This window comes from Balaenoptera musculus, chromosome 7 (genome assembly GCF_009873245.2).
Source record: "Balaenoptera musculus isolate JJ_BM4_2016_0621 chromosome 7, mBalMus1.pri.v3, whole genome shotgun sequence".
NCBI lineage: Eukaryota > Metazoa > Chordata > Mammalia > Artiodactyla > Balaenopteridae > Balaenoptera > Balaenoptera musculus.
The window spans coordinates 78,196,336-78,221,184 of NC_045791.1; the positions used below are offsets into that span (position 1 = coordinate 78,196,336).

At 36.2% G+C, this 24,849-nt stretch overlaps 1 protein-coding gene across 2 annotated transcripts in view; it reads left to right on the top strand.

Moving 5' to 3' along the window:
• Positions 1–12,627: 12,627 nt before the first annotated feature.
• SGO2 (shugoshin 2) overlaps positions 12,628–24,849 on the top strand; it is a 28,276-nt gene continuing 16,054 nt past the window's right edge. The window contains exons 1-5 of one of the 2 annotated variants that reach the window (XM_036859020.1): positions 12,628–12,735; positions 15,381–15,515; positions 17,396–17,571; positions 18,508–18,585; positions 19,297–19,382. In XM_036859020.1, coding sequence (XP_036714915.1) covers positions 15,383–15,515; positions 17,396–17,571; positions 18,508–18,585; positions 19,297–19,382 — 473 coding nt within the window. In that variant the 5' untranslated portion in view covers positions 12,628–12,735; positions 15,381–15,382. Of the gene's footprint in view, positions 12,736–15,380; positions 15,516–17,395; positions 17,572–18,507; positions 18,586–19,296; positions 19,383–24,849 lie in introns of those variants that run through there. The other variant, XM_036859021.1, reaches the window with a different exon arrangement.

Genomic DNA, 24,849 nt, shown 5'->3' on the forward strand with positions numbered 1-24,849 from the left:
CATTCTCCAAAAAGCTGAATACAGAATAGATAACAAGTAAAACTGCACAAAACCCATGCCATCTGCATAACTAAGAGAGAATGCCCAAACTTCAAATTATCTGGAAGAAGAAAAATAAAAACCAAATCTTGGCAAGCTGTGTCCCATTCTCCTGCCACAAAAAAAGAAGAAGGCTCTTGGTGGACCTATGATTGATCTAAGATAACCACGAAAAAGAGAAAGTCTGCTTTTGTGCTAAAATACTGGTAAAGAACCCTCGTAGATCAAAGCACTTACTATGTGTTTTTAAAAATTAAAGCTGCACATAATTCAAGGTGACAGTGTGTGAAAACCATTGCTTCTGGTATCGAAGGGAAAAAAAGGAATGGAGAGGCACCTTTTGGAACTTGGTGAAGAGGAAAAGAAGTGAAAGGAAATTTAGGGTCAAGTAAGAAAAACGAGATCCAAAGCTGTGAAAATATGCAATCTTTAGCCCATATCACTCACACACACACATACATACATACACATAAACGCACAAGAATCATCCATTAAGAAAGTATTTCACTGCAGAAGAGGACACCCTTGAACCTGAAATCTTATAAACCATTCAAAAATCTTTGAAATGAATAGATGAAAACAGAGTAAATATACACAAAGCTATTATAAGGAGAAAACAGAAAACAAAACAACTTCAGCTGATAAAAAGTGCTTCCCCCCAAAAAAACTAACCCAAAGCAGAAAAACAAACAAACAAACAAACAAAAAAAAAGCTACAGCAGAAACTCCAAAGTGAATTAAATATCCACTTTGGGAATATGAAAAACCACCTTGAACCAGAAATTCAAAAATTAAAAAATAGAAACAAACAAAAAAAGAAACAGGAAGAAATGAGAAGGGAATAGGTTGAATCCAGGAAAGAAAATAGGAGAAAAAGACAAAAATTATCACAGAAGTGAAGAATAAATTGCAAAGATTCTGGGGGGAAATAAGATCAAGTGAAAATTTAATAAGGGAAATTGAAAAAAGGCAGAAAAAAACCAAGATAATGAAAATGAGATACAGAGTTAAAAGTAATTAGGATCAGAGAGAAGTGGTAGAAATGAAAGAGAAAGAAGAAAAAACATACAAATAATGGCAGTCCCTAAACTGCCTAAACAAAATGATGAAACAGGACTAATATTTAAAATCCAAAAAATGTTCAGAATGTGAAAGAAGATATATTGATAATTCTATATACCTGTAAATTACATGGGGAAATTAAACCAGAATTGTCAGCTCCCAAACATATGCAAGTAAAGCTATTGGACTTCAAAGATAAAGAAAAAATACCTAAGCCTTCAAACAAAAAAGATAAGAAATTACAAGGACAAGGGAATTAAACTGGGACCAGCCTGCTCAAAAATAACATACAAGAAAGGCAGCAGTGGAATAGCATTTTTTTAAAAACACAAAGGAAAAAAAGTGTAAATCAAGGATATTCAGTCAACCTGTCCTTCAAGTATCAAGGCAATAGAAAATGAGTTTTTAACATGAAAAATTCAGGGAATTTTGTATACATGAGCCTTTCTTGAAGAATCTTTGAAAAAGTGATTTCCATTCAACCAAGTAGCAAAACTTCGTCAAAAGACGTGATGGGGCTTCCCTGGTGGCGCAGTGGTTGGGAGTCTGCCTGCCGGTGCAGGGGACGCGGGTTCGAGCTCTGGTCTGGGAGGATCCCGCATGTCGCGGAGCGGCTGGGCCCGTGAGCCACAGCTGCTGGGCCTGCGCGTCTGGAGCCTGTGCTCCGCAGCGAGAGGCCGCGACAGTGAGAGGCCCGCGCACCGCGATGAAGAGTGGCCCCCGCTTGCCGCAACTGGAGAAGGCCCTCGTGCAGAGGCGAGGACCCAACACAGCCATAAATAAATAAATAAATAAATTAAAAAAAAAAAAAAAAAGACGTGATGGCAATCATTCACTATATTTAATGTAGACCTAAAACTAAAACCAGGTGAGAACAAAGCTCAAAGAATAATGTTATATATAATGTGTAACTGGTTCTAACATAGCAGAAATAATGCAAGTAAAAATGGGAAGAGGGAGAGAGAAAGAGGAAAGTAGAATAAGTTCATTGATTGTGATATAGCAATAGGTGGGGGTTAAAGGATAATATTAAAATTGACAAATCAGCTAATAAAAGGTTAAGTTAGAAAGACAACTAAGGGCTTTATAAAAGGTATGAGGACAAAGATAACCACTAGAATAACACTACAAACTTTCCTAAATACAAAAAGAAACTTTAAAAATCAAAAGAACAAGGAAAAAGCATTATGTACAGAAAGAAATGTAACAACTATAACAATATTAATGTCATTAATATTAGATAAAATAATTTAAACATAAAATGATATGACAGTGGGACTAAATATATGCCATATTAATAAATATGGATAGGTTTAACTTATTAAAAGAAAAAAGATTTTCAATTTGATTCACAAAGAAAGCTGCTGAAAATGAGACATGCCTAAATCAGAATGTCAGAAAGTCTAAAACTAAAAGAATGGGCAAGCTTTACTAGGCAACTGGAAATGGTAAGTAAGTGGAGGTTATGATCCTGATATCAAAGTAGAATTTAAGCCAAAATGCATTAAATTAGACAAAGAAGGACATGTTTTAATGTCCCAATTCACAATGAATATATAACAGCTATAAATTCTATTCACCAAATAACTCAGCAACACATTTATAAAGCAAAAATCATAGGACATGCAAAGAAACATGGAGAGAAATACATTAGTAGCAGGAAACTTTTAATATGCTACTTTCAGTACATGTAGACCAAGTAAACAAAAAATAAGTGAGGGAAAGAAATATAGATGTAAATAGCATAATTAATAAGGTAGATCTTATGGATATTTTTACTTTGGACCCTGAAAGTAGAGAATACAGTAGTAACAGAAGATAAAATGTTTTAGAATTAAGTTATAAAGAAATGTGCAAATCTTATATGAGAAAAATTTTAAAGCACTCCTGAAAGATACAAAAATGGACTTCAAACAAATGAAAGACATTCCTTAATGTCATAAAGATACCAGTTTTATCTAAGTTATTTTATAAATTTAACAAGTACCAATAAGATTTTTATGGAGTTAGACAAGTTGTTATTAAAATTTATATGGAAAAATAAGCATGCAAAAATAGCCAGGAAAACACTGAAAAAGAAAAGTTTATGAGAGATACTAGCCCTACCAGTTGTTAAAATACACTATAAATCTGGTTTGTTTATCTACTCATGGTACTGGTGCATAAATTGACAAATAGACCAGTGTAATAAAATAGGAAGTTCCAGAAATAGATTCAAATACATATGGAAATTTAGTATGTGACAAACATGGTATCTCACATCACTTGGGAAAAGATGGACATTTTAATAAATACTGGTGGGACAACTGGTTTGCTATTTGGAGAAAGATAAAATTAGAACCAAGTATCACATTATAATCAAGAATAAACTCCAAATGGACCAGGGATATAAATGTCAAAGATGAAACCTTGTAAGTACTAGAAGAAACCATGTATGATTTTCTCTATAGCCTGGATGTAGGAAAAGACTTTCTAACTATGACTTGAAATTCAGATGCAATAAAAAATAAAATTGATACATTTGACTATGTTAAAAAAAAACTTTTGAACAACAAAAAATAAACAATGACAAGAGATAAATTACTAACAGGGAGACAGACAATTTGCACACACACATTTCTCAAAAATATGAAAATATCTTCAAAAATCACTCATTATAAGTGAAATGCAAATTAAATCTACCCCGATGCTACAACTCCAACAGTATGAAAATTCTATACACAAAGTTAGTCATTGTAGTATTATTTGTAATTGCAAAATATCAGAAAAAAACCTAAATCCCTATACATAGGAGAGTGTGTGAATAAACTGTGGTACATCCATACAGCAGAGTACTCTGAAGGTGTAAAAAGAATGAGGTCATTTTCTGTGAACTAATGTAGAGTGATTTCCAGGATATTTTGTTAAGTGAAAAAGACAAAATGCAAGCATTTTTATACTATGTCACCTTTTGTGTAAGAAAGAATGGGAAATGAGAAAACATACATTTATCTAATCATTTGTACAAATAGAAACACAAGAAGCATAAACAAGAAACTATTAAGATTAGATACCTATAGCTGGCTAAGTAATGGCCACCAAAAATATCCAGGTCCTAGTCCCTGGAAACTGTGAATGTTACCTTATATGGAAAAAGGGTCTTTGTAGATATCATTAAATTAGGTACCTTGAGGGAATTCCCTGGCAGTCCAGTGGTTAGGACTCCGCACTTCCACTGCAGGGTGCAAGGGTTCAATCCCTGGTAAGGGAAATAAGGTCCCGCATGCCGTTCGTGGCATGGCCAAAAAATAAATAAATAAACAAATAAATAAGGTATCTTGAGTTGGAGAGATTATCTGGGATTATCAAGGTAGGTCCTAAATGTAATCACAAGTATCCTTATAAGAGGCAGGCAGAGGGAGATTTGACTACAGGCAGATGAGAAAGTCTTGTGATGGAAACAGAGGGAAGCAGAGTCAGAAGATGTTATGCTGTTGGTTCTGAAAATGGAGTTGAGGAATGTAAGGAATGCAGCTCTAGACACTGGAAAAGGCAAGGAAACAGATTCTCCTCTAGAGCTTCCATGAGAGCTTGCTCCTGCTGTCACCTTGATTTTAGCCCCATAAGACTCCTTTCAGACTTCTGGCCTCCAGAACTATCAAAGAATAAATTTCAGTTGTTTTAACTACTAAGTTTGTGGTAATTTGTTACAGCAGCAATAGGAAACTAACACAGGTGGTAAGGAATTAGGAGTGAGAAACAGAAAGAAGAAAGGAAGAGAGTGACACTTTTGAATACACCTATTTATAAAGTTCTGGCTTTTGAAGCTAGTTAATGTTTCGCATACTAAAACATAAGAAAATAAACATACATGCACATAAAGATAGGGGAAAACTCTAAAACTATATACAAGTAGACCTAAGTAAACCTAACCGTAATTCAAATGAATAGCGTAGTCACGCTGAAGCGAGGGGGAAAACTAATGAATCCAAGTAACTTTAGATCACTGTATTTGATGACATACCCTTAAACTTAAGATTTTAAAAACAACAGTAGGGCTTCCCTGGTGGCGCAGTGGTTGAGAATCTGCCTGCCAATGCAGGGGACACAGGTTCGAGCCCTGGTCTGGGAGGATCCCACATGCCACGGAGCAGCTGGGCCCATGAGCCACAACTACTGAGCCTGCGCGTCTGGAGCCTGTGCTCCGCAACAGGAGAGGCCACGATAGTGAGAGGCCCGCGCACCGCGATGAAGAGTGGCCCCCGCTTGCCGCAACTAGAGAAAGCCCTCACAGAAACGAAGACCCAACACAGCCAAAAATAAATAAATAAATAAATTTAAAAAGAACAGTAAACAAATTTTCAAGTCTAGTTAAGTTTTCACAGAGGTATGGGGTAGCAACTCTGAAGTTACTTTCTATGTATTCTAGGACTGGGCAAAAAGTAAATATATTGTAAATAATAGGAACCAAATTTCTCACTGTTAGAAAAGTAGTTACATACATTAAAAAGGAAAATGCTAGAATGAACCCTATGGTTTTTATTTGGAATGGAAAGTATTGGTGTGAATGTGTGGGTTTTAAAATAGATGATGGATAGACTAGATAGATGGATAGGTGGATAGATAGATAGGAAGAAAGAAATGTGGATATGTTTATATTCATGCATGTACGTATATACAAATGTATATAGATTTTCAAGCTCTGTCCCCTAAGTGAACCTAGAACCAATGACACCCCGGTAGCAATGGGCATATCAAGTGCCTAGATTTTGGTTTCTAAGCTCATTCTGCCCCATTCTCCAGTAAAAGGAAACAGAGCTTCTTGGTGAAATGGTTGGTTGACTGAGGCTGGGACTGAGAAAGTACAAAATGAGGCAGAAATATCCTGATGTTTCAGAAAGTAAGAGTGTTCAGTGAATGATGGGGACTGTCAAAGGGACACAGGAATCATCTTGAAGGGCTACTGGCCAAATATGGGACCATTGGCTTGTGAAAATTAATTATGATAGTAACAGATTATAATCTATTGAATAAAAGAAGAACCCATGAGTCCATACTGATAAATACTGATAGGTGGTGATAAATACTGATAGATGAGCCCATATTGATGGATGGATAGGTATACAGACAGATAGCGGTGGAAAGGAAATCTCTTGCCAATCAGTAAAAGAAATAATAAAATTAGAAAAATCACCATTTGGCAACTATCACAGAAATACTTGATTCAGGCAAGATACATCAGTAGATGTTAAAACTAGTGAGTGAAAATTTTGATTAGTAGCAGAATAGTTATATACACTCAACACGTCTCCCTACCAGATTCTTATTAATCATAAAGGAAATAATAGCAAGTCTACAGTGGAGAAACGTGGCAGACAGTACTTAAATCAAGTGATCAAGGTAACGTTGCAAACCAACATTATGTGCTCTTGATATATACTGAGAACTCAACATCACTTTCATGGTACTTTTGCCCAATAAGAACCTGAATTTAATCCTGAGGAAATATCAGACAATCCCAAATAGAATGACATTATAATTTAGTTGGCCTGTACTCTTAAAAATGTCAAGGTCATGAAAGACAAAATAAGAATTTGTAACTTTTCCAGATTAAAGGAGTCTATAGAGTGAAATTGTCAGAATAAAAAGTATTATAATAAAAATACAAGTTTATTTCAAAATAAAAGGTTAAAAAATGTAAATATAATTCCATGTTATATAGGCTGTCTGTAAATTATTCTAACAAGTCTAGAAACCTTTCTGCAAGCTGATAGAAGTATATCTTCTGCATAGCGCTGATTATGTCCTTTTCCTGCTCAAAAATGTACCTGTGTCCTTATTGCAAAATAACTGCCCCATCTTTCTTTTCCTACCTAGCACTCTATATTTACATCATACCTGAGCTGAACTATTCGTTAGAAAATTTACTCATTTTTATCCATATTACTGCCTTTATCATACCCTTCTCTCAAAATAAACTGCTCCTTCCCACACGCTGTAGTTCTCATCTGGTGAAACCCTCCTCATCCTTCAAGACCCCCGTATTAGTTTCCTGTGGCTACTATAACAGATTCCCACAAACGGGGTGGCTTAGAGCAACAGAAATTTATTCTCTCACAATTATGACAGCCAAGAGTCCAAAATCAAGGGGTCAGCATATCTGCACTCCCTCTGAAGGCTCCAGGGGAATCTGTTTCTTGCCTCTTCCAGCTTCTGGTGACTGTTGGCATTGCTGAGATTGTGACTGCAGCTCTTTCTGTTCCATCCTTCTCTGCATGTGAGTTTGTGTGTCAAATTTCTCTCTGCCTGTCTCTCATAAGGACACTTGTGGTGAGATTTAGGCCTCATCCGATAATCCAGGATAATCTCCTCATCTCAAAATCCTTAAATCTTCAAGGACTCTTGCAAAATAAGGTAACATCCATGATTTTGCCTTATAAGGTAACATTCACAAGTTCCAGGGATTAGGAAGTCAATATATCTTTGGGGGGGCATTTTTTCAACCTACCACAACCCCCAGGTCACATGAACTGTCCCCTGTGTGGCTTCTTGGATCTACAACCAAATAGGAATCATTCTTTCCTTTGCTACTGTCGTGGCAATGAACCTGGACCACCTTGTGTTGTTATCATTGTATGTGTCAGATCTGGTTGTCTCTAAAATTCTTTGACAGCTCAAACTTTCCTTCATTATAACCTCATAGGACCTAGCACCTATTAGCTGTTTATCCTTTTTTCTAACTTCTACCACTCTCTATATAGTGCATTACTTACACATTAAAATGGCAAATATGATCTTAAGAAAACCACCTATGTCATCAACCCTAATAAAATTAGGATGATAGAGAAGATACATGATGTTTTGTGAGTTTAAAAAATTATGAGTTGTCCTTTAATTGAGAAAAGTACTTCACATGTGCTTTAATGGTGAATGTAGCAAAGTTTTCTACAGCCAACTGTTACGATAAATATTTAGCTACTTATAGGCTCCTGCCTTGGCTGAGAAAAATTTGATTTGATGACCCTATTTGTTTGAGTCTATTTATACTCATTGTCTAAATTTTTACTTTGGGAGAAATCTGCAATCTAGTGTATTTATCTTTTCCCTCTCAAATTCCACAGTGTTTTAGTCAGCAGGCAACCGAGTTTGAACCCAGTGCTTTTTATATTTCTTTCCATGACTAACTGTATCTTAAGAGATCCTAACCTTGTATAGTGGTTGATATGATAGCAGCTGAGAGCTTTAGGCACAAACTAATTATTTCCTTTCATTCTGTTAGAGAAACTGTTTACAGAGATGGGGAAGTTTTGGTTCTTGTCTAAATAATGTCCCTGACCTTAGTTTTTACTAAAGCATCAAAATGTTTTAAATGTAGAGATGGCTTTTTAAGGAAGCAACTGTTTTAAATAAAATGATAGATAATAGTCTTACATTCGTATGACTTTGAAAGCTTACAAAGCACTTTTGTTTTTAAACTCATCTATGTCTACATCTGGTCTTTCATCTTTTCTTCCTGCCTCAGAGGAAGAGCAACCCTTCAGCCCATGGCTTAGCCCTTGTTCCAACCTCTGCATCCATGGAACTCTGCTCCACCATCCTGTGTCATCCATTCTCCTTTTCTACCAACCCTTCCTCCAGCCTATGCAAAGAATACGAACCCTCCTTCCACCTGGATGCCCCGGAGCTATTGTCACTTCTCTTTTCATCTTCAACGAATTGTCTGCTCTCTCATCTTTGCATGCTCTCTGCTGCATCCTAACTGTTAACCCCGGAGCTGTTTGGGCTCACATCTCCAGCTGCATAAGACAAAGTTGGCTGTCTCCTCATTGAAATGAGCTCCTCTCTTGGCCTCTGTGAAGCCTATGTCTCCTCTTCCCTCTCACTGCCTTTCTTGCTGCCCTTTCATCTTTCCTCCCTGCACTGATGCTTACCAGGGTTCTACCTTCTACTCTCCTTGTGCTTCTAAATACTCTCCCTCCTTAACTTAATCGATTCCACTGATTTCTGTTACTGTTCACTGCTGACTCCCAAGTCCAGACATCTCTTTTGAGCTCCACGTTTTATACCTGTGTGTCTGCTGGACGTTACCTCCTACACATCCCAAAGGGACTTCAAAACAGCAGAATTCATTATTATCCACAGCTGCTATTCCTTCGCATTTGCAGTGAGGAGTAGAAGGGAGACAGGATATGTGATAAGGAAGGGTGTGGACGGAAACCTCTTGGGACCCTCTCCAACAGCCAGGAGAATGTCCTTATGGAGAGAACTCTGGAGATGTGGGCTTCAGGGCCCTGTGTTGTTGGATGGTGCATGTAAATGTAAGCCCCTTAGTAAAGCTAGTGAGCACAACAGCTGACTTTGCAATCCCTCCCCAAGCTTCCAGCTTGTATGGTTTGAATTTTATCATTGGAAATCTTGAGGAAAGAAATGCTTAAGTCTTTTTGGAATTCCCTGTGGAGGCACAGAGTAGAGTTTGGGAAGTAGACACTGCTGCCACCCCTCCCTCTCTCTAAATATAGTCCAGCACGTGGACTAGTGTCGTGTAGGTGAAAGAGCTGCAATGAGAACTACTGCTAGAGGTTATGCAGCCAGACAAATGATAGACCAAGACCCCTGATGATTTTATCCTTCCCCAGAGAAGCCTCCTTCCACACATACATATACCTAGAGCAGAGAGAAGAATGCTTGGTGTCCCTATTACATCTTCCCTGTCCTTGCCTAAATCAAAGAAACAGTCTCAAATCACCTCCAGTCTCTACTTATAGAAATGTATGGGAATGGATAGTTTGCCCATCAGCCTCATTGATCTTCACCTCCAGCATAATGCCAAAAGGGACTCCCCAAAAACGTATACTGAAGAAAAAGAGGAGGCTGGCAAGCGGGCAGCCTGATGAAATTCACATGATGGACGCCGTGCCCCGAAACCGAAGTGGCAGATGACAAGTCACTTATCCTTTTTCAAAGAGGCCCAGGCCAGACTGCCTGGGTTTAAATCCCAGCTATGCTGCTTACTAAACTTTGCAGAAGTTACTCAAATATTCTGTGCCTCAGTTTCCTCAACCATAAAAAGGAAATAATAGTACCTACCACATAGGATCGTTGTGACAACTTAAAAGGCATATAAAGGGCCTGACACGGGGCTTAGGAAATGGTAAGCACTTGACAAATGTTATCTGTTGCAATTATAATTATTACCTGTCCCTCACCGGGCATAGCAGGAAGTCTTCTCATTAATGAGAATAGAAATAATGGTTGTAGTAAGGTAGCATCAAATACTGAAACAAACCTTTGTCATTCTTTTGGTTGCCCAGCTCAAAATGCCCTTCCTGAGTCTAGGTGGGAGGCAGAGATGGCCTCTCACTAAGAATCTGATAAAGCCAGATACAGGCTGAATGTTCAGGACTCCCTTGCAGCTAGGGTTTGTAGCCTGTCATCCAGGCTTGACCAGTCAGGCACACCCAACCCAGGCCTAGCAACAGGAGCTAGTGATGCCAAGTGGCAGGGGTGGGGAGCACTGCCATACAGTATGCCCACTTTTCCCAGAGGTAGCAGCAGTGACAGTGATGGTCCCCACAGCAGCATTCAAAGCCACTGCTGGCTCTGCAGGATCAGCAGCAACTTCACAGGCTGTGACTGTGGCTGGGTCCTTGTCCACTGCCAGAGCCCCTGTTCCTGCCTGTTTTCCAAGCCTGTATCTCTATACTCTCCAGAAATGCTTGAAATAACCCAGTGTCCTTTTCTGCTTCTATCAGATTAGGTTAATTTTTCTTGGGCTAATTTTCAACCTGCCAGACTGATATGGATTATCAGATCAGATGGTTTAATAAAATATATGTACACTATTTCTACTGTTTTATTGGCTTATTGATTTGCAGTGTGCTTCTACGTGGCTCCTGTTCAGGGACTGTTTTTCTTGGATGATTTTTGTTTTAGTAGTGCTGAGATGGTAAAGAGGATTGTTCATTCTTATTGTTGTTTGGCAGGAAGCTTTCCTCTTCTCCCTTTCCCTCCTTCCTCTTTTTTGGTGTGTGTTTGGGGTATGGGTCAGGACAATCAAATTTTAATTGACTGGAATCTACTCTTAGGTAGAGAAAATCAGGTGACTAATGAGTACGAAAATTAAGGAGATTGAGAGGAGCAAAATCAGTGCCCTGTGCAGGAGAGTATCCCAACACAACTGTGAACTCATTTAATTTATAGATAAGGAGCTTGGAACAAAGAACCCAAAGGTAATGTGTGTTCAATACAGCTAACTGTATCTTCACACTCCTAGCCCAGGGCTTCTGGCTCTATACATTTGCCTCCACCTAAGAGGCAAATGACCTAAAAGCAAGTTGAGGTCAGGTTAAATTCAGCCCAGTCAATTACACTTTTTAGGTTTATGATTTTGTATGATAAGAATTTACATTTTCAAGAGCTTTTTATAATTTACAGGCATTTGGTTCATTAAATTCTCTGAACTGCTCTGACATAAGGTACATATAATATATATTGAGCATTTAATGTGTCAGGCTGGGTACACAGGATATAGAGCTAGTTAACCCCTTGATAACCAGAAATTTCTATAATCAATATATTTCATTTTAAACCACTATTATTGAAGTTTTTACTGTAGTATAGACTGTTATTTTAGCAGGCAGCCAATCAATAAAAACTGTTCTACTTACACAAGACTCACATGGCTAGATCTCAATGGAGACCAATCTTGAAATATATTTAAGATCTAACTCAAAACCATGTTTTGCATCATTTGTCTAGATTCTCTAAAGTAAAATGGAAAGTTGTGATTCTCAAATGTCCCCAAATGAACAAAATATTGACAAGAATATGAAGTTGACTGCATCACTGTATAATTAATTATTAAAACCTCGATTTAACAAGCTATTTTCGTTTTCAATCTAATGGCATACAAAGAGGAAATTTTATTCTCTGTATAGTTTTTCTAAATTCTTTGTATGGATTATGAAAGTCACTTGTGAAAGGAAACTAAGCTAATTGACCTGTAACATAAAGAGAGTAATATATATTTTTGTGTAGCTCTGAATCACAGAAAATGCCATTCTCGTATATTTAGCTAAAACAAACCATTAATATAAGACCTAAGTATTAATGAGATCCAGGATTTTCAACGAAATTTCATTGCCGCTTTCCCCTCGAAAAGTTAAAAGAAAAATGGGGAGGGCTTTTAAGTGAAAACTAAATGACGCTGCTGGCATCATAGTGCAAAGTTGCAGAAGAACTGGTAAAATGTGGGCGGGCAGCCTCACAGTAACGTCAGAAACAACAACAACTTTCCAACAGGCTTCAGGTGGCTGTCAAGCCTTTTAAACATCTGACTCACAAAGGTAGCTTTATCAAAGGAGCGTTTTCTTTTTCAAAAACATTAGGAAACAGCACAACAGAACCTGCTCAAAGCCTTCCACCCAGGCTGAGTCGCCCCTGGCTTGCCTGGCCACGCCCCCTTCCATCGCCCGCGGCGAGGTCCCTCCCCTTCCACCTCCCACTTCCTGGTAACCAAGCTGCTTTGCGCCGCCTTCTCGGGACCTGATTGGCTGACGAGGCAACCGCTAACGGCTACGGAGTTTAAACCCAAGCCTTGGCCCCGAGGGCTGGGCTCCGGGAGCTGAGTGGTGGTCCCACCACGGTGAAAAAGCGGTAAGTCGGTGACCTGTGACATTTGGCGTGGCCTTGCCTTGTCTGGCGGGACCCATGCCTTTCCTGAGCTGAACCTCCCGGCGCTGCCCTCCCGGGTCTCTGGTCCGCCGAGCCGCGCGCGGCCCGCGGCCCCGCCCACTCAGCCTCGGGTCTCCCGGCTCCCGGGCCCAGTGCTGGCTCGGAGGGGCTTCTTGAGGAAGGCCCTGGTTTGGATCTGAGTCGCTGCTTCTTGCCCCTGGGATTTGAGCTCTCGGCTCCATGAGGGGGGCCAGCCGCCAGGCAGAAACCCAGCTCCTGTAGGAAGGGATGTCTGTCAATATGACTGCGCTACTGCTTTTAGAACAGTATCTGGCTCACTGTGAGCGCTCAGTAAATAGGCTGAATGAATGTTAGAGACTGCTTACTCAAGTTCTTGGAGGAGCCCGTTCCTTTGGAGCGCTCGATTAAAAGGGAGGCTGACTGAAGGGGAAGCGTTGATAGACGACTGGGAAGAACTTAGAACCAGAACTGGGTCTTGACGCACAGGTAGGATTTCGGTAGGCAAATAGGGACTGTGATTTTTCTAGATGAGGAATCCAACTCAGGAGAATTGGATGTGGGATTGAGTAGTTCTGCTTTAGCCGAGATGCTAGCCAGACAAGAGCTACAGAGTAATAATATATAGGTAATGTTAGTGAGCGCTCTGTGCTACGTCCAGTACTAGGCACTGTATATGCGTTGGCTCATTAAGTCCCTACAGTGAGATGCTCTGACTTTTTATAATTTTCTAAGTCTGGAAATTGAGACTTGGAGATGCTAGGATCACATAGCTATGAAATATTAGAACTGGGGCACCAACACAGTCTAACCACTATTTATAATACAGTCGGCCCTCCTGTCCGACTCTCGGGTTCCGAATCTTCTCCTTCAACCAACCGAATCACTGATGGAAAAAATTGGGGAAAATTCCAGAAAGTTCCAAAAAGCAAAGTTTGATTTGCTAATTGCCGAGCAACTATTTACATAACATTTATATTGCATCTACAACTATTTACATTGTATTAGGTACTATAAGTAATCTAAACTATGCAGAAGGATGTGCCCAGGTTATATGTAAATACTATGCCATTTTATATAACGGACCTGAGCATGGTGGATTTGGGTATCTGTGGGAGTCCTGCAACTAGTACCCTGCAGATACCAAGGAATGACTGTACCTCAATCTCTGTGTGGTAAGTCACCCTGGAATGGGTACTCCAATACAAGGGACCTGAAGCTGAAGAATGCCTGGCATATGTCAGGAGCAGTTAGATCTTGGTGGCCACTGTGGCTTGAGAGGAATGGACTAGGGGGAGAGAAGGAGGAATTTAAAGTTACAGAAATGGGAAGAAGAGCAGGTGGTGGAGAGTTTTAGAAAGTATAGATTAATACACGGTAGTGAGGGCAGGAGTGGAAGTAGGGAGGTAAGAGGCTATTGAAATAATTCAGGTGAGACATGTTAGTGCCTTAGTCTAGGTTGGTAGCAGTGGAGATACTGAGAAGTCGTCAGATTCTAAATGCATTGTGAAGGTAAATTGGGATGTGAGAGATTTTTGACTAGAGCAACTGGAAGGATGGAGTTGCCATTAACTGAAGTGGGGAAGGCTCTGAGTGAAGCAGGTTTGGGCAGGTTAAGTTTGATATGCTATTTTAGTTATCCAAGTGGAATTGTGGAGTAGACAACTATATGAATCCAGGGAAGTTCAGGAAAGAGATCCAGACAGAGGACATAAATTTTGGGGTTCTTGATACCTAGGTAGTATTTTAAGCCATGACTTAAAGACATAAAATACACCAAAAGATTGAGGGTAGATAAAGAGAAGAAATCCAAGGAGAGAACTTATTATAGGTTGGAAGAATCTATAAAAGAGACTGGAAAGAAGCAGCTAGTTAGCTAGGGAAAAAAAAAAAACCTCAGGAGTTTGGTGTTCCGGTAGCTGAGGAAATATAATTTTTGAGGAGGAAAGAGAAATTAACCACATTAAATGCTGTTCTTAGATCAAGTTAGATGCGGACTGAGAACTGACCATTAGATTAGCAGTGTGGAGGTCATTAGAAACCTTGGCAAAAGCAATTTTGTTGGAATTGAGTGAAAGCCTGAGTGAAATAGGGTTACAAGAAGATTGGAAACTGAGTATAGGCAATTTTTTTAAGGAGTTGTGCTGTAAAGGCTGCAGAGGAATGAAGTGTATGTCCGAGGATGAAGTGGGAACAGTCCCCATAGGATTAGGTATATTTCTTCCGTGCATGTCTCTAAGGTTACACTTCTTACTTTGTATCACAATAGAGTCTGTGCCCACACTGGACTGTGCATTCCATGACTATGCCTTCCTATGCAGCTGTATCCTGTTTTTTGTCCCCAGTGCCTAGCCTAGCTCCTGGCAGGCAGATATAATGATATAGGTTTGAACGAAAAAACAAAGTCATTTACCTTTTTAGGATTCTACTTTTAAACCACTTTTGATTATATTCATACTTTCAGATTTTATATGAAGGGTTCTGCAAATATGTATAAAGTATATTATTTCAGTCATGATTTACTTCTTAGAATGTATTTATCAGTTATCCTTTTTCCGTTTATTAATACTATGATTTCCTGCTTTCTTTCTTTCTTTTTTTTACTTCAGTGATGGAGTACCCAGTGATGGAAACTGGTTCACTTTTTACCTCAGGAATTAAAAGACATGTGAAAGAGAAAAGAATTTCAAAGGCTGCTAAGTTGAATGTTTCTCTTGCTTCAAAAATCAAAACAAAAATAATAAGTAAGTGTTATTAGTCTTAAAGTATACTCACATTTTTACTTTTTTCTGGAGAATTGATATAGTATTTGATGCTTTTTCAAGTATAGAAAATGACTAAAATGACTATTTTGTTAAATGAGACTTTCTCTGTTCAGTTCTTCCTATCTCCTTCAACTCCTGTTAGTTGGATGGTTATGATGATTTACTGTCAGTGGTGACAGCTGAATTTTCAGCAGTGAGGCTGGGGTGGCCCAAGGCAGCTACCTCCTACACTGCAAAGAAAATACCAACGTGACATTTCTGAAAAAGAGCTGAAAAAAAAGTGACGGATTGTCCTTCTGACATATTGCAGCATTTGGATGATGGGTAATCTAGAGGTGGTTGACCCAGATAGTGTGCTGTAGTGGGTGATTTTATGTAACCAAAGCTCATCCTGAGGGCACTGAGCTCTTTGGAGATGGTGTTTCATGGATTCTGGAGCTAAGATATCAGAAGGCAAAAAAAAAAAAAGTCAGGGAAACGCCCCAAGATAAATTTTCATTACTTCTGAAAATTATCTCAATGATTCATTTCCATCTTAGCAGGATTGGGGGAGGTTTCCTGTTGATCAACACGTGTGAAAAAAATAGCCCAGCCTCCTGAGTATCTTTAAATCGTAATGTTGCTCCTACCCAGGTCTCTAGGACCATCTTTTGTATTAGATCACTTTCTATAGTGGCAGTTTCCTATTCTCGTTGGCAGGACCATTGCATGCCCACTGCTGTGAAGGAATACACTGAGTCTGAGGAGTGCAACAGGAAAATGTTATTAACCTTTAGCTTCTGGAAGTTCTAAATTGGTTCTAGTCTATTTCCACTTGATATGTCAAAGGTGGCTGTCTGAATCTACTTTCTTTGTGCCAAAAATAAAGTACTTTTTGGACTCTGTTTTTGTTAGACGCCCAAGCTTTCCCTGAGTATTTAAAAAAATATTATTAGTATTATAAACTATTATTACCATTACTATTACTATAGCTATTAATACTATTACATAAAAATATATATTACTATTATAAAACATATTACATATACTATAACTTTAAATCCACGGGATGTGTTATTGAATAGTGGCATGTAAATCAAAATTATGAAAATATAATTATGCTTTAGGTGTACTAAGGGAACACTATATGTAAGGTGAGCGTTACCAAGGAATTCACAATTAAATTTCTTTTGCTAACAACGGGAAAGCATTCTGATTTAAATTATATTTACATAGTACTTGTAAAGAGAAGGGGTCAAGTTTAGATTGCAATAGATGCCTAGAAATAAGAGGTAGGATATCTAAGGTGGAGGTAGAAGATCCCACAGGGTTTAGATGATCTGTCCAACATTACAGTAAGTATGCTGCCTTTCTACTTGAGGTTTTGAAAAATGGACTTTGGGAGCATTAATTTGTTCAGTTCTGGAGCCACAGAAACTGGCTCTAAAATTTTCACAGATTGGCTACCCTAATTTCTCTAGGACATCTTTAGTTAGAGCTGTGGGATCAGCTTCTGCATTCTACCTCCTAGTCAAAAGGAGGAAGGAAGGCAGAGCAACAAGTATCAAGATTTAGTTTTTGTGACTGATCTAATTATCTAGAATACTGTGTCTATATTAGAGTCCTCTTATTCCTAACTCTGTATTCACAAACATTCTGCATTTCTCACAACTCTTATTCACCTTCTATCTAGCTTTTATTTCTTCAGCTCCAAACTCTGGGTACATTTTTTTCAAAATTCCATCTGTGTTTTCATGCTCTTCTTTTCTAACTTCAGCTAAAACTTACAAAGTGAAATATGTTTTGTCCAAAGTAGTTTTATTAAGGAATATGAAAATGCATTAAGATGTTCAACATTAACTCTTACAATTTTTTTACAGACAATTCTTCTATTTTCAAAATTTCTTTAAAGCACAACAACAGGGCATTAGCTCAAGCTCTTAGCAGAGAGAAAGAGAATTCTCGAAGAATTACAACTGAAAAGATGCTATTGCAAAAAGAAGTGGAGAAACTGAATTTTGAGAACACATTTCTTCGTCTAAAGCTAAATAATTTGGTATGGAAACTATATTGTGTTTGAATTCTAAAACTGTATTATTTTAGAAGCTCTAAATGTTTTTCAAACCTGTAATTAATGTAAAAAAATTATTGAAAGAGTGTGCCATGTTAATGGACAAACTGTTAATGGGTAATAAAATAGGTGTCTTGAATCTACATTCTAAATGTGTACTTGTGGCTCTGCAAACTAATATAATACCTTGATCAACATTTGATTGCTTATCATAAGCAAAACTTGATACATTAATATATTTTAAGAAGATGGGCATAATTCCTCCAGTGGGTTGAAAGGAGGGAAGTTCCCTGAGTGTTTGTATTCTCTGTTAATGGCAACATTCCACTGGCTACAAGCCAAGTAGAATGAAGATTGTAGTCCTTGCTTTTCCTTCCAACTTCCAACTCTGTCCACAGCAGGGCAGTAAGAGCCAGTGCTTAGCTAGGTTACAGCTACAGCTATAGCTCTAACTCCAAAATGAGTAGAAATTAATTTAAAATGGAAAAATGACTTACTATACTTCTTGGAGGTTAAATTCCTGTGGCTGACAAACTGTGTTCAGTTGCCACATGATGTATTATTATTATGAGAAGATTAAAAATGTAGGAAGGGACTTCCCTGGCGGTTCAGTGGCTAAGACATTGTGCTTCCAATGCAGGGAGCTCGAGTTCGATCCCTGGTCAGGGAACTAAGATCCCACATGCCGCGTGGTGCTGCCAAAAAAAAAAAGTAGGAAAATTTATGATTGATAGCTCAAAAGCATTCAAAACGTGTGCGTATGTGTCTGTGTCTGTGTCTGTTTAAACTATGCAGTGTAGCACCTTTTTAGCCTAATGTGATCTGTTATTTTTTAAGTCTTCTCAGCTGATGGTATTTGTAAAAGTATGGTATAATAAACTCCAAATCTTAGTTGATTAGAAGGCTCTTTCTTTATTTCAGAATAAGAAGCTTATAGAAATAGAAGCACTCATGAACAATAACTTGATAACTGCAATTGAAATGAGCACTCTTTCTGAGGTAAGTAGAATTTGTGTCTAAATAGTGTAATATTTTTAGCATTATTGAGGATAATTGAGATAAGTTAAGTAGCATCAAGGTTAGAGATGCATATCTTAAACTTTATACCAAGGAATGGAGATAATATTAATTTTCATTGGCTAACAGCACATTATTATTTGATACAATTGGTTATTGAAATTTTTATATAAAAATTAGCTTTTGATTAAAAGTAACACAGGATTAGACAGCTCATGGAACACAAGACAAAACAGACTCAAAAACATAAAAGATATTAGTAGAAAAGTCGTATTTCAAATTAGGGAAGAATTTGTATTATTTTTAAAAACATGGACACAATCGAAAAACTATTAGGGGAAAAAAATAGAGGTAGATCCTAGATCCCCATGTTCTTCAAGGGTCAAATGTATATGTAGAAATATTGTATATGCATGAGTATAGACGTGTGTATTTATTCATAGGCATAGAATAAAGTTTGGGAGGTTATATACCAAAATATTAGTAGTGATTATCTTTGTATGGCATGATTAAGGATGAACTGTGTTTAACCTTATCATCACATTATTCTCATTAAACTATTGAAGGCTAAACGCAAGAATTGTTCTATTACTGTTAATATCCTTGTATAATTTGGTACTTTAATGACAAACATGATCTAATGAGTTTAGAAATTTCATTCATTTTCATTTTCTTTGTTCTTTTCAAAAATAGTTCCATCAGAGTCCCTTTCTTCTGCCAAGTAGCAAGAAGAAACGGGTTAGTAAACAGTGCAAATTGATGCGTCTTCCATTTGCAAGGTAATTGCTTCAAAACTTGGTTAAATACTGACTGGTGCACTTTTACCTGAATTGGACTTCGAAAAGTTTTTATTTGGTTTGCTTCCTCGACACAGAAAAACATTTAAAAATAAATAATGAAATACTTGTCAATATTGTATCAGTGAAATAAATTGAAGATATAATCTAATAGAATTCAGCTTTAAACTTTGAGATAATATTCAGTTTTCCCATAGTTTCTAGAGAAGAAAGAGGCACAGGTAGACCTTGAGTTACATAGGTTTGAATTACACTGGTTCAGAATACTTAGATTTTCATACAACATAATCTGTGTGTGTTATGCAATGTTCAGGTTTCATCAACCTGTAGTTGCCTGTTAAGGTAGAAATGAGATGGTTGTGGTATCTTGCTACAGGTTGTATTTCCAGGGCTCCAAGGAAACTTACCCATCAATTCAATAACCAAGGTCATCTATAGAATCCTGCTACTCTTCAGTTCTTTCTTTTCCTCCAGGTCACCACTGGCCTCATGTTTTCTGCTGGGTAAATCTGATAACTATTTCTACCTTTATTATCTTGCATACTACTCAGACTTTAAAATTAACTTTCATCATTACTATTCTCCTGACCAAAATTCCCATTTCTTGATTAATTTGATTATAATCTTAGTAAATACCCTATTTCAAACCTATCACTTTTAAAGACAGTTACTGAGGTCCAGAGAGGTAAAATGACTCAGTGAATTAATAGCATTGATCAGAATTGTCTTGTCTCTTTTAGACAATGATCTTTCTGTTACATAAATTATAGGTTTAATACATTTTTTTAAGTGTACAAAGTGCACTTATGTATTGAAGTGGTATCTGTACTATAGTAAAAAAAAAATTCTTTTATCCACTGTGTCATTTTCTATTCATTCCAGTTTGTTCCATTGTTTTGTCTATTCTGTACTGGCACCACATTGCACCTGTACATTTTAATTAATATAGTTTTAAAATAGTACATTTTGTTGTCTTGTAGGTGCTCAGTTCTTTTTCAAGAAAATCTTGGCTGTCATTATGCATGCATTATTTCATGTAAATGTATGAATCAAGTGTTAACTTGCCCTCCAGAAAATTTTCTTGTGTTTTTTTAAGTAAACTTTTGTTTGAAGTATAATGTACATTTTAGAAAAGTGCCAAAATCTTTAGAGAATGATGAATTTTCACAGTGAACACTATATGGTATAGCCAATATCTAGACCAAGAAACAGATTATTACCAGTACCTCAGATATCCTTGTGCCCCTTGCCAGTCACTACTCATCACCCACCCAAGGATAAATATTATCCTGACTACTAACATTGTAGATTAATTAATTTTGCCTAGTTTTGAATTTCCTGTAATGAAATCATATAGGATGTATGATTTTGGTCTCTGGCTCCTGTAACTCAACATTGTGTTCATGAGATTTCATCCATATTGTCCTGTGTAGTTGTAGATCAGTCATTCTCATTGCTGTGTAGTATTCCATTGTATGATTATTCCATAATTTATCCATCCTTCTGTTTTTAGGTTTTTTGCTAGGTTTGGTCTATTATAAATAATTCTACCTTGTATCTGCCTTTTGATTAATATATATAAACATTTCTGTTGGGTATATACTTAGGAGTAGAATTGCTGGGTTTACCTGTATTTGGCTTTGCAAGGAACTGCTAAACAGTTTTCTAAAGGGATTATGCCAGTTTACATTTCTAACAGCAATATATGAGAATTCCTGTTGTTATGTATCTCCAACAACACTTGTTATTGTCTGCCTTTTTCATTTTAGCCATATGGGGTGTAGAGGTATTACGCTGAAGTTTTAATTTCCCGATACTTAATGAAGTTAGGCATCTGTTTATATGTTTATTTTCTTTCTATCAGGTTATCTTTTTTTTTTTCTTTGCAGATTTGTAGGAGTTCTTTCTATACAATGTGTATAAATTCTTTGTGCATACAAATGTCTGTTACTCTGTGGCTTGCCTCTTTGCTCTCTTAATGGTATCTTTGGATGAACCCAATTTATATATCTATATCTGTTTGTCCCCCTCCCTCTTATGGTTATGCTTTCTGTGTCTTTTAAGAAAGCCTTTACCAATTGCAAGGTCATGACGTGTTCTCCTATGTATGTTTTCTTTTAAAACCTTTATTATTTTCTCTTTCATGTTTAGATCTTCAGTCTACCTAGAATTTTGGGTATGAGGTGAGAGAAAAGTCATTTATTTTTTTAGTGTGAAAATCCTGTTGACCTTGAACCATTTATTGAAAAGACCATCCTTTCCCCACCTCATTGCACTGTCATCTGTATAAAAAATCAAGTGACTGGATATGTATGCGTCTATTTCTGAACTCACTATTCTATTACATGAGTCTTTTTGTCAAAACCACACTATCTTAATTACTAGCTTTATAATAAGTCTCGATATTTGATAGTTTGAATCTCTATTTTAGTTATTTATGCTTTAAAAATATATATTTCTTGGCCTTTTGCATTTCCATGTGAATTTTAGAATCAGCTTGTCAGTTTACATACACACACACACACACACACACACACACACACACACACCTGGAATTTTGATTGGGATTATGTAGAATATAGTTCAGTTTGGGGAAAATTGACACTTTATAAAAGTGAGTGTTTTATCCATTACCATGGTATATCACTCTGTTTTTTAGATATTATGTATGTAGTTTCAGAGCTTTTAGAATACAGTTATTGCACATCTTACATTTATTCCTACTTATTTGATGTTTTTAGTGCTATTCTTTTTATTTATTTATTTATTTATTTATTATTTTTTTAGTGCTATTCTTGATAGTTTTCAAATTGTCTTTTTCTTTTTGATGATAGTATATAGAAATACAACTAATTTTTGAATATTGACCTTGTTTATATTGACGTTGCTATTAATTTTAATAGTTTATCCATAGTTTTTTTAAAATTTTCTATTAATAGAATTTTATTATTTGTAAATAAGAACAGTTTTCCCTTCACCCGCCTCTCCAGTTTATAGGCCTTTTATCTTTTGTTTCTTACCTTATTGGACTGATTATTTCTTGTTCAGTAATGAATAAAAGTACTAACAGTGGGTATTCTTATTGTAGTCCCATTATTTAATATGTTTGCTCTTAGGTTCTTATAGATTCTCCTTATCAGATTAAAGTAGTTCCATTGTACTCCTAGTTTGCTGAGAGTTTTTTCATCAATGGCTGTTGTATTTTATCAAATGCTTTTTCTGTCACTATTGAGAAGATACTATTTTTCTCTTTTTTTTCTATTAATGTAATGAATTTTTAATATTTTTTCTACTAAGGTAATGAATTATAATTGATATTTTTAATGTTAAGTCACTTACAATCTTGAAATGAATCGCTCCTGATGATATATCCCTTTGATACATATCACTAAATTTATTTTGCTAATCCTTTAAAGGATTTTTGCATGTATTTTAATAATGAAGATGATGTATAATTTTCCTTTATTATAATATATTTTGTCAAGTTTTGATATTTATATTATGCTGGTCACAGTAAGTGAATTGATAAATACCCCTCTTTCTATTTTCTGGAAGTATTTGTGTAAAAAAATATTTTTTCTTTAAATATTTGGGAGAAGTTATCTGGACCTGAAGTTTTTTTGTGGAAACATTTTTGATAACATCCCATTTTAATAGATGTAAGAATATTCAGCTTTTCTATTTCTTCTTTTGTCAGGTTTGCTAATTTTTAAAAAGATTTGTCCATTTCATTTAAAATATCAAATTATTGGCATATAATTGTTCAGAATAGCTTTAGTCACACGTTTAATGTCTGCTGTAGGGTACATAATGATGTTCTCTTTTTCTTTCTCAATATTGGCTATTTGTTTTTTCTCACTTTTTTCTTGATTAGTTTTGCCCTAGAGATTTATCAATGTTATCATCTTTGCAAAGATGAATCATCTTTGGGGTTATGTTGATCCTTCTTTTAGTATATTTATTTCCTATTGCATTTATTCTGCTTCTTATTACCTTTTCTTTTTTAAATTTTATTGAAGTATAGTTGATTTACAGTGTTGTGTTTATCTTTTCAATTTAAAAGTTTTATTATTACTGTAATTATTTGTTTCTTAAAATGGTTTAGATTATTGTTTTTAAGCCTTTTCAAAAATATGAAGTTATTGGGGCATAGCTGCCTACATTTAAGGCTATTTTTCTCCTTTAGCTGCATCCCACATTTTTTGATAAGCTGTATCCTTATTATCATTTATTTCAAAGTATTTATTACCTTCGGTTCAGATACATTGTTTGACTCATGGATCATTTACAAGCTTATTTAATCTCCAAGCAGCTGGGTGTTTTCTTCTAATTACTTTTTGTTGGTTTCTAATTTAATTCCTTTGTGATTACAGAATATAGTTCAAGTGATTTTAGTCGTTTTAAATTTATTGAGACTTGCATTAGAACACAGCTTGGTCTAATTTGGTAAATATTTTTGGTACACATGGAAAGAATGTGTATTTTGTGGCTGTTGGATGCAGTATTTTATATATGTCAATTATGTCAGGTTTGCTGATTATATTGTTCAGACTTTCCATATCTTTCCTGCTTCTCTTGTCTGTTTATCAGCTTTTGAGAGAAGTGCATTAAAGTCTACCACTGTGATTATGGATTTATCTATTTCTCCTTTTAGTTCTGTCAGTTTTTTGCTTATATATTTTAAAGTTGTTACTAGATGCATATAAATTTAGGATTGATTTGTTTTCCTGATAAATTGTTTTATCAATATGAAATAATTCTGGAAATGATACTGCTTTAAAGTCTACTTGTCTGATATAACATTGCCATGGTGTGTCCTTTTCTATACTTTCAAACTCTCTGTTATATTTAAAATGCATGTAGGTTTACCTTTTTTAAAAAATGAATTTAATGTAATATCATCACTTTTATTTAGAATAGCTGTTATGTTTACATTTAATATAATTCCTGAGAGAGTTGGATTTATATCTGCCATCTAGTTATTTTCTATTTGAGCCACCTGTTTTATGTTCCTTTTTCTTTCCTTTCTTTATTTCATTTGAAATAAAATATTTTTCATAATTTAATTTTCCTTGTCTGTTAACTTCTATTCCTTTATGATGACCCTAATGATAGCAACACTCATCCTTGATTTATTACACTCTAATACGGATTATTGTATTAACATTCCTCAGTAATGCTAGCACCTTCAAACACTTCGACTCGACATTCCTGTGTCCTGCCTTTATGTTATTATTATGTATTTTCATTCTGCATATATTTTAATCCCACAAATTAACTACTTTCACTGTTTTGTGTAGTCAATATTCATTTCCAATTTCTTCATATTGCTTCCTGCATTTTTTAATTGTATGCTCCTTTTTAATTGTATTTTATTTTTTGTTTGTCCAGCTTTATTGAGGTAAAATTCACAAATAAGCTTCTTGTGTTTTATTTCCTTCTGAGATAA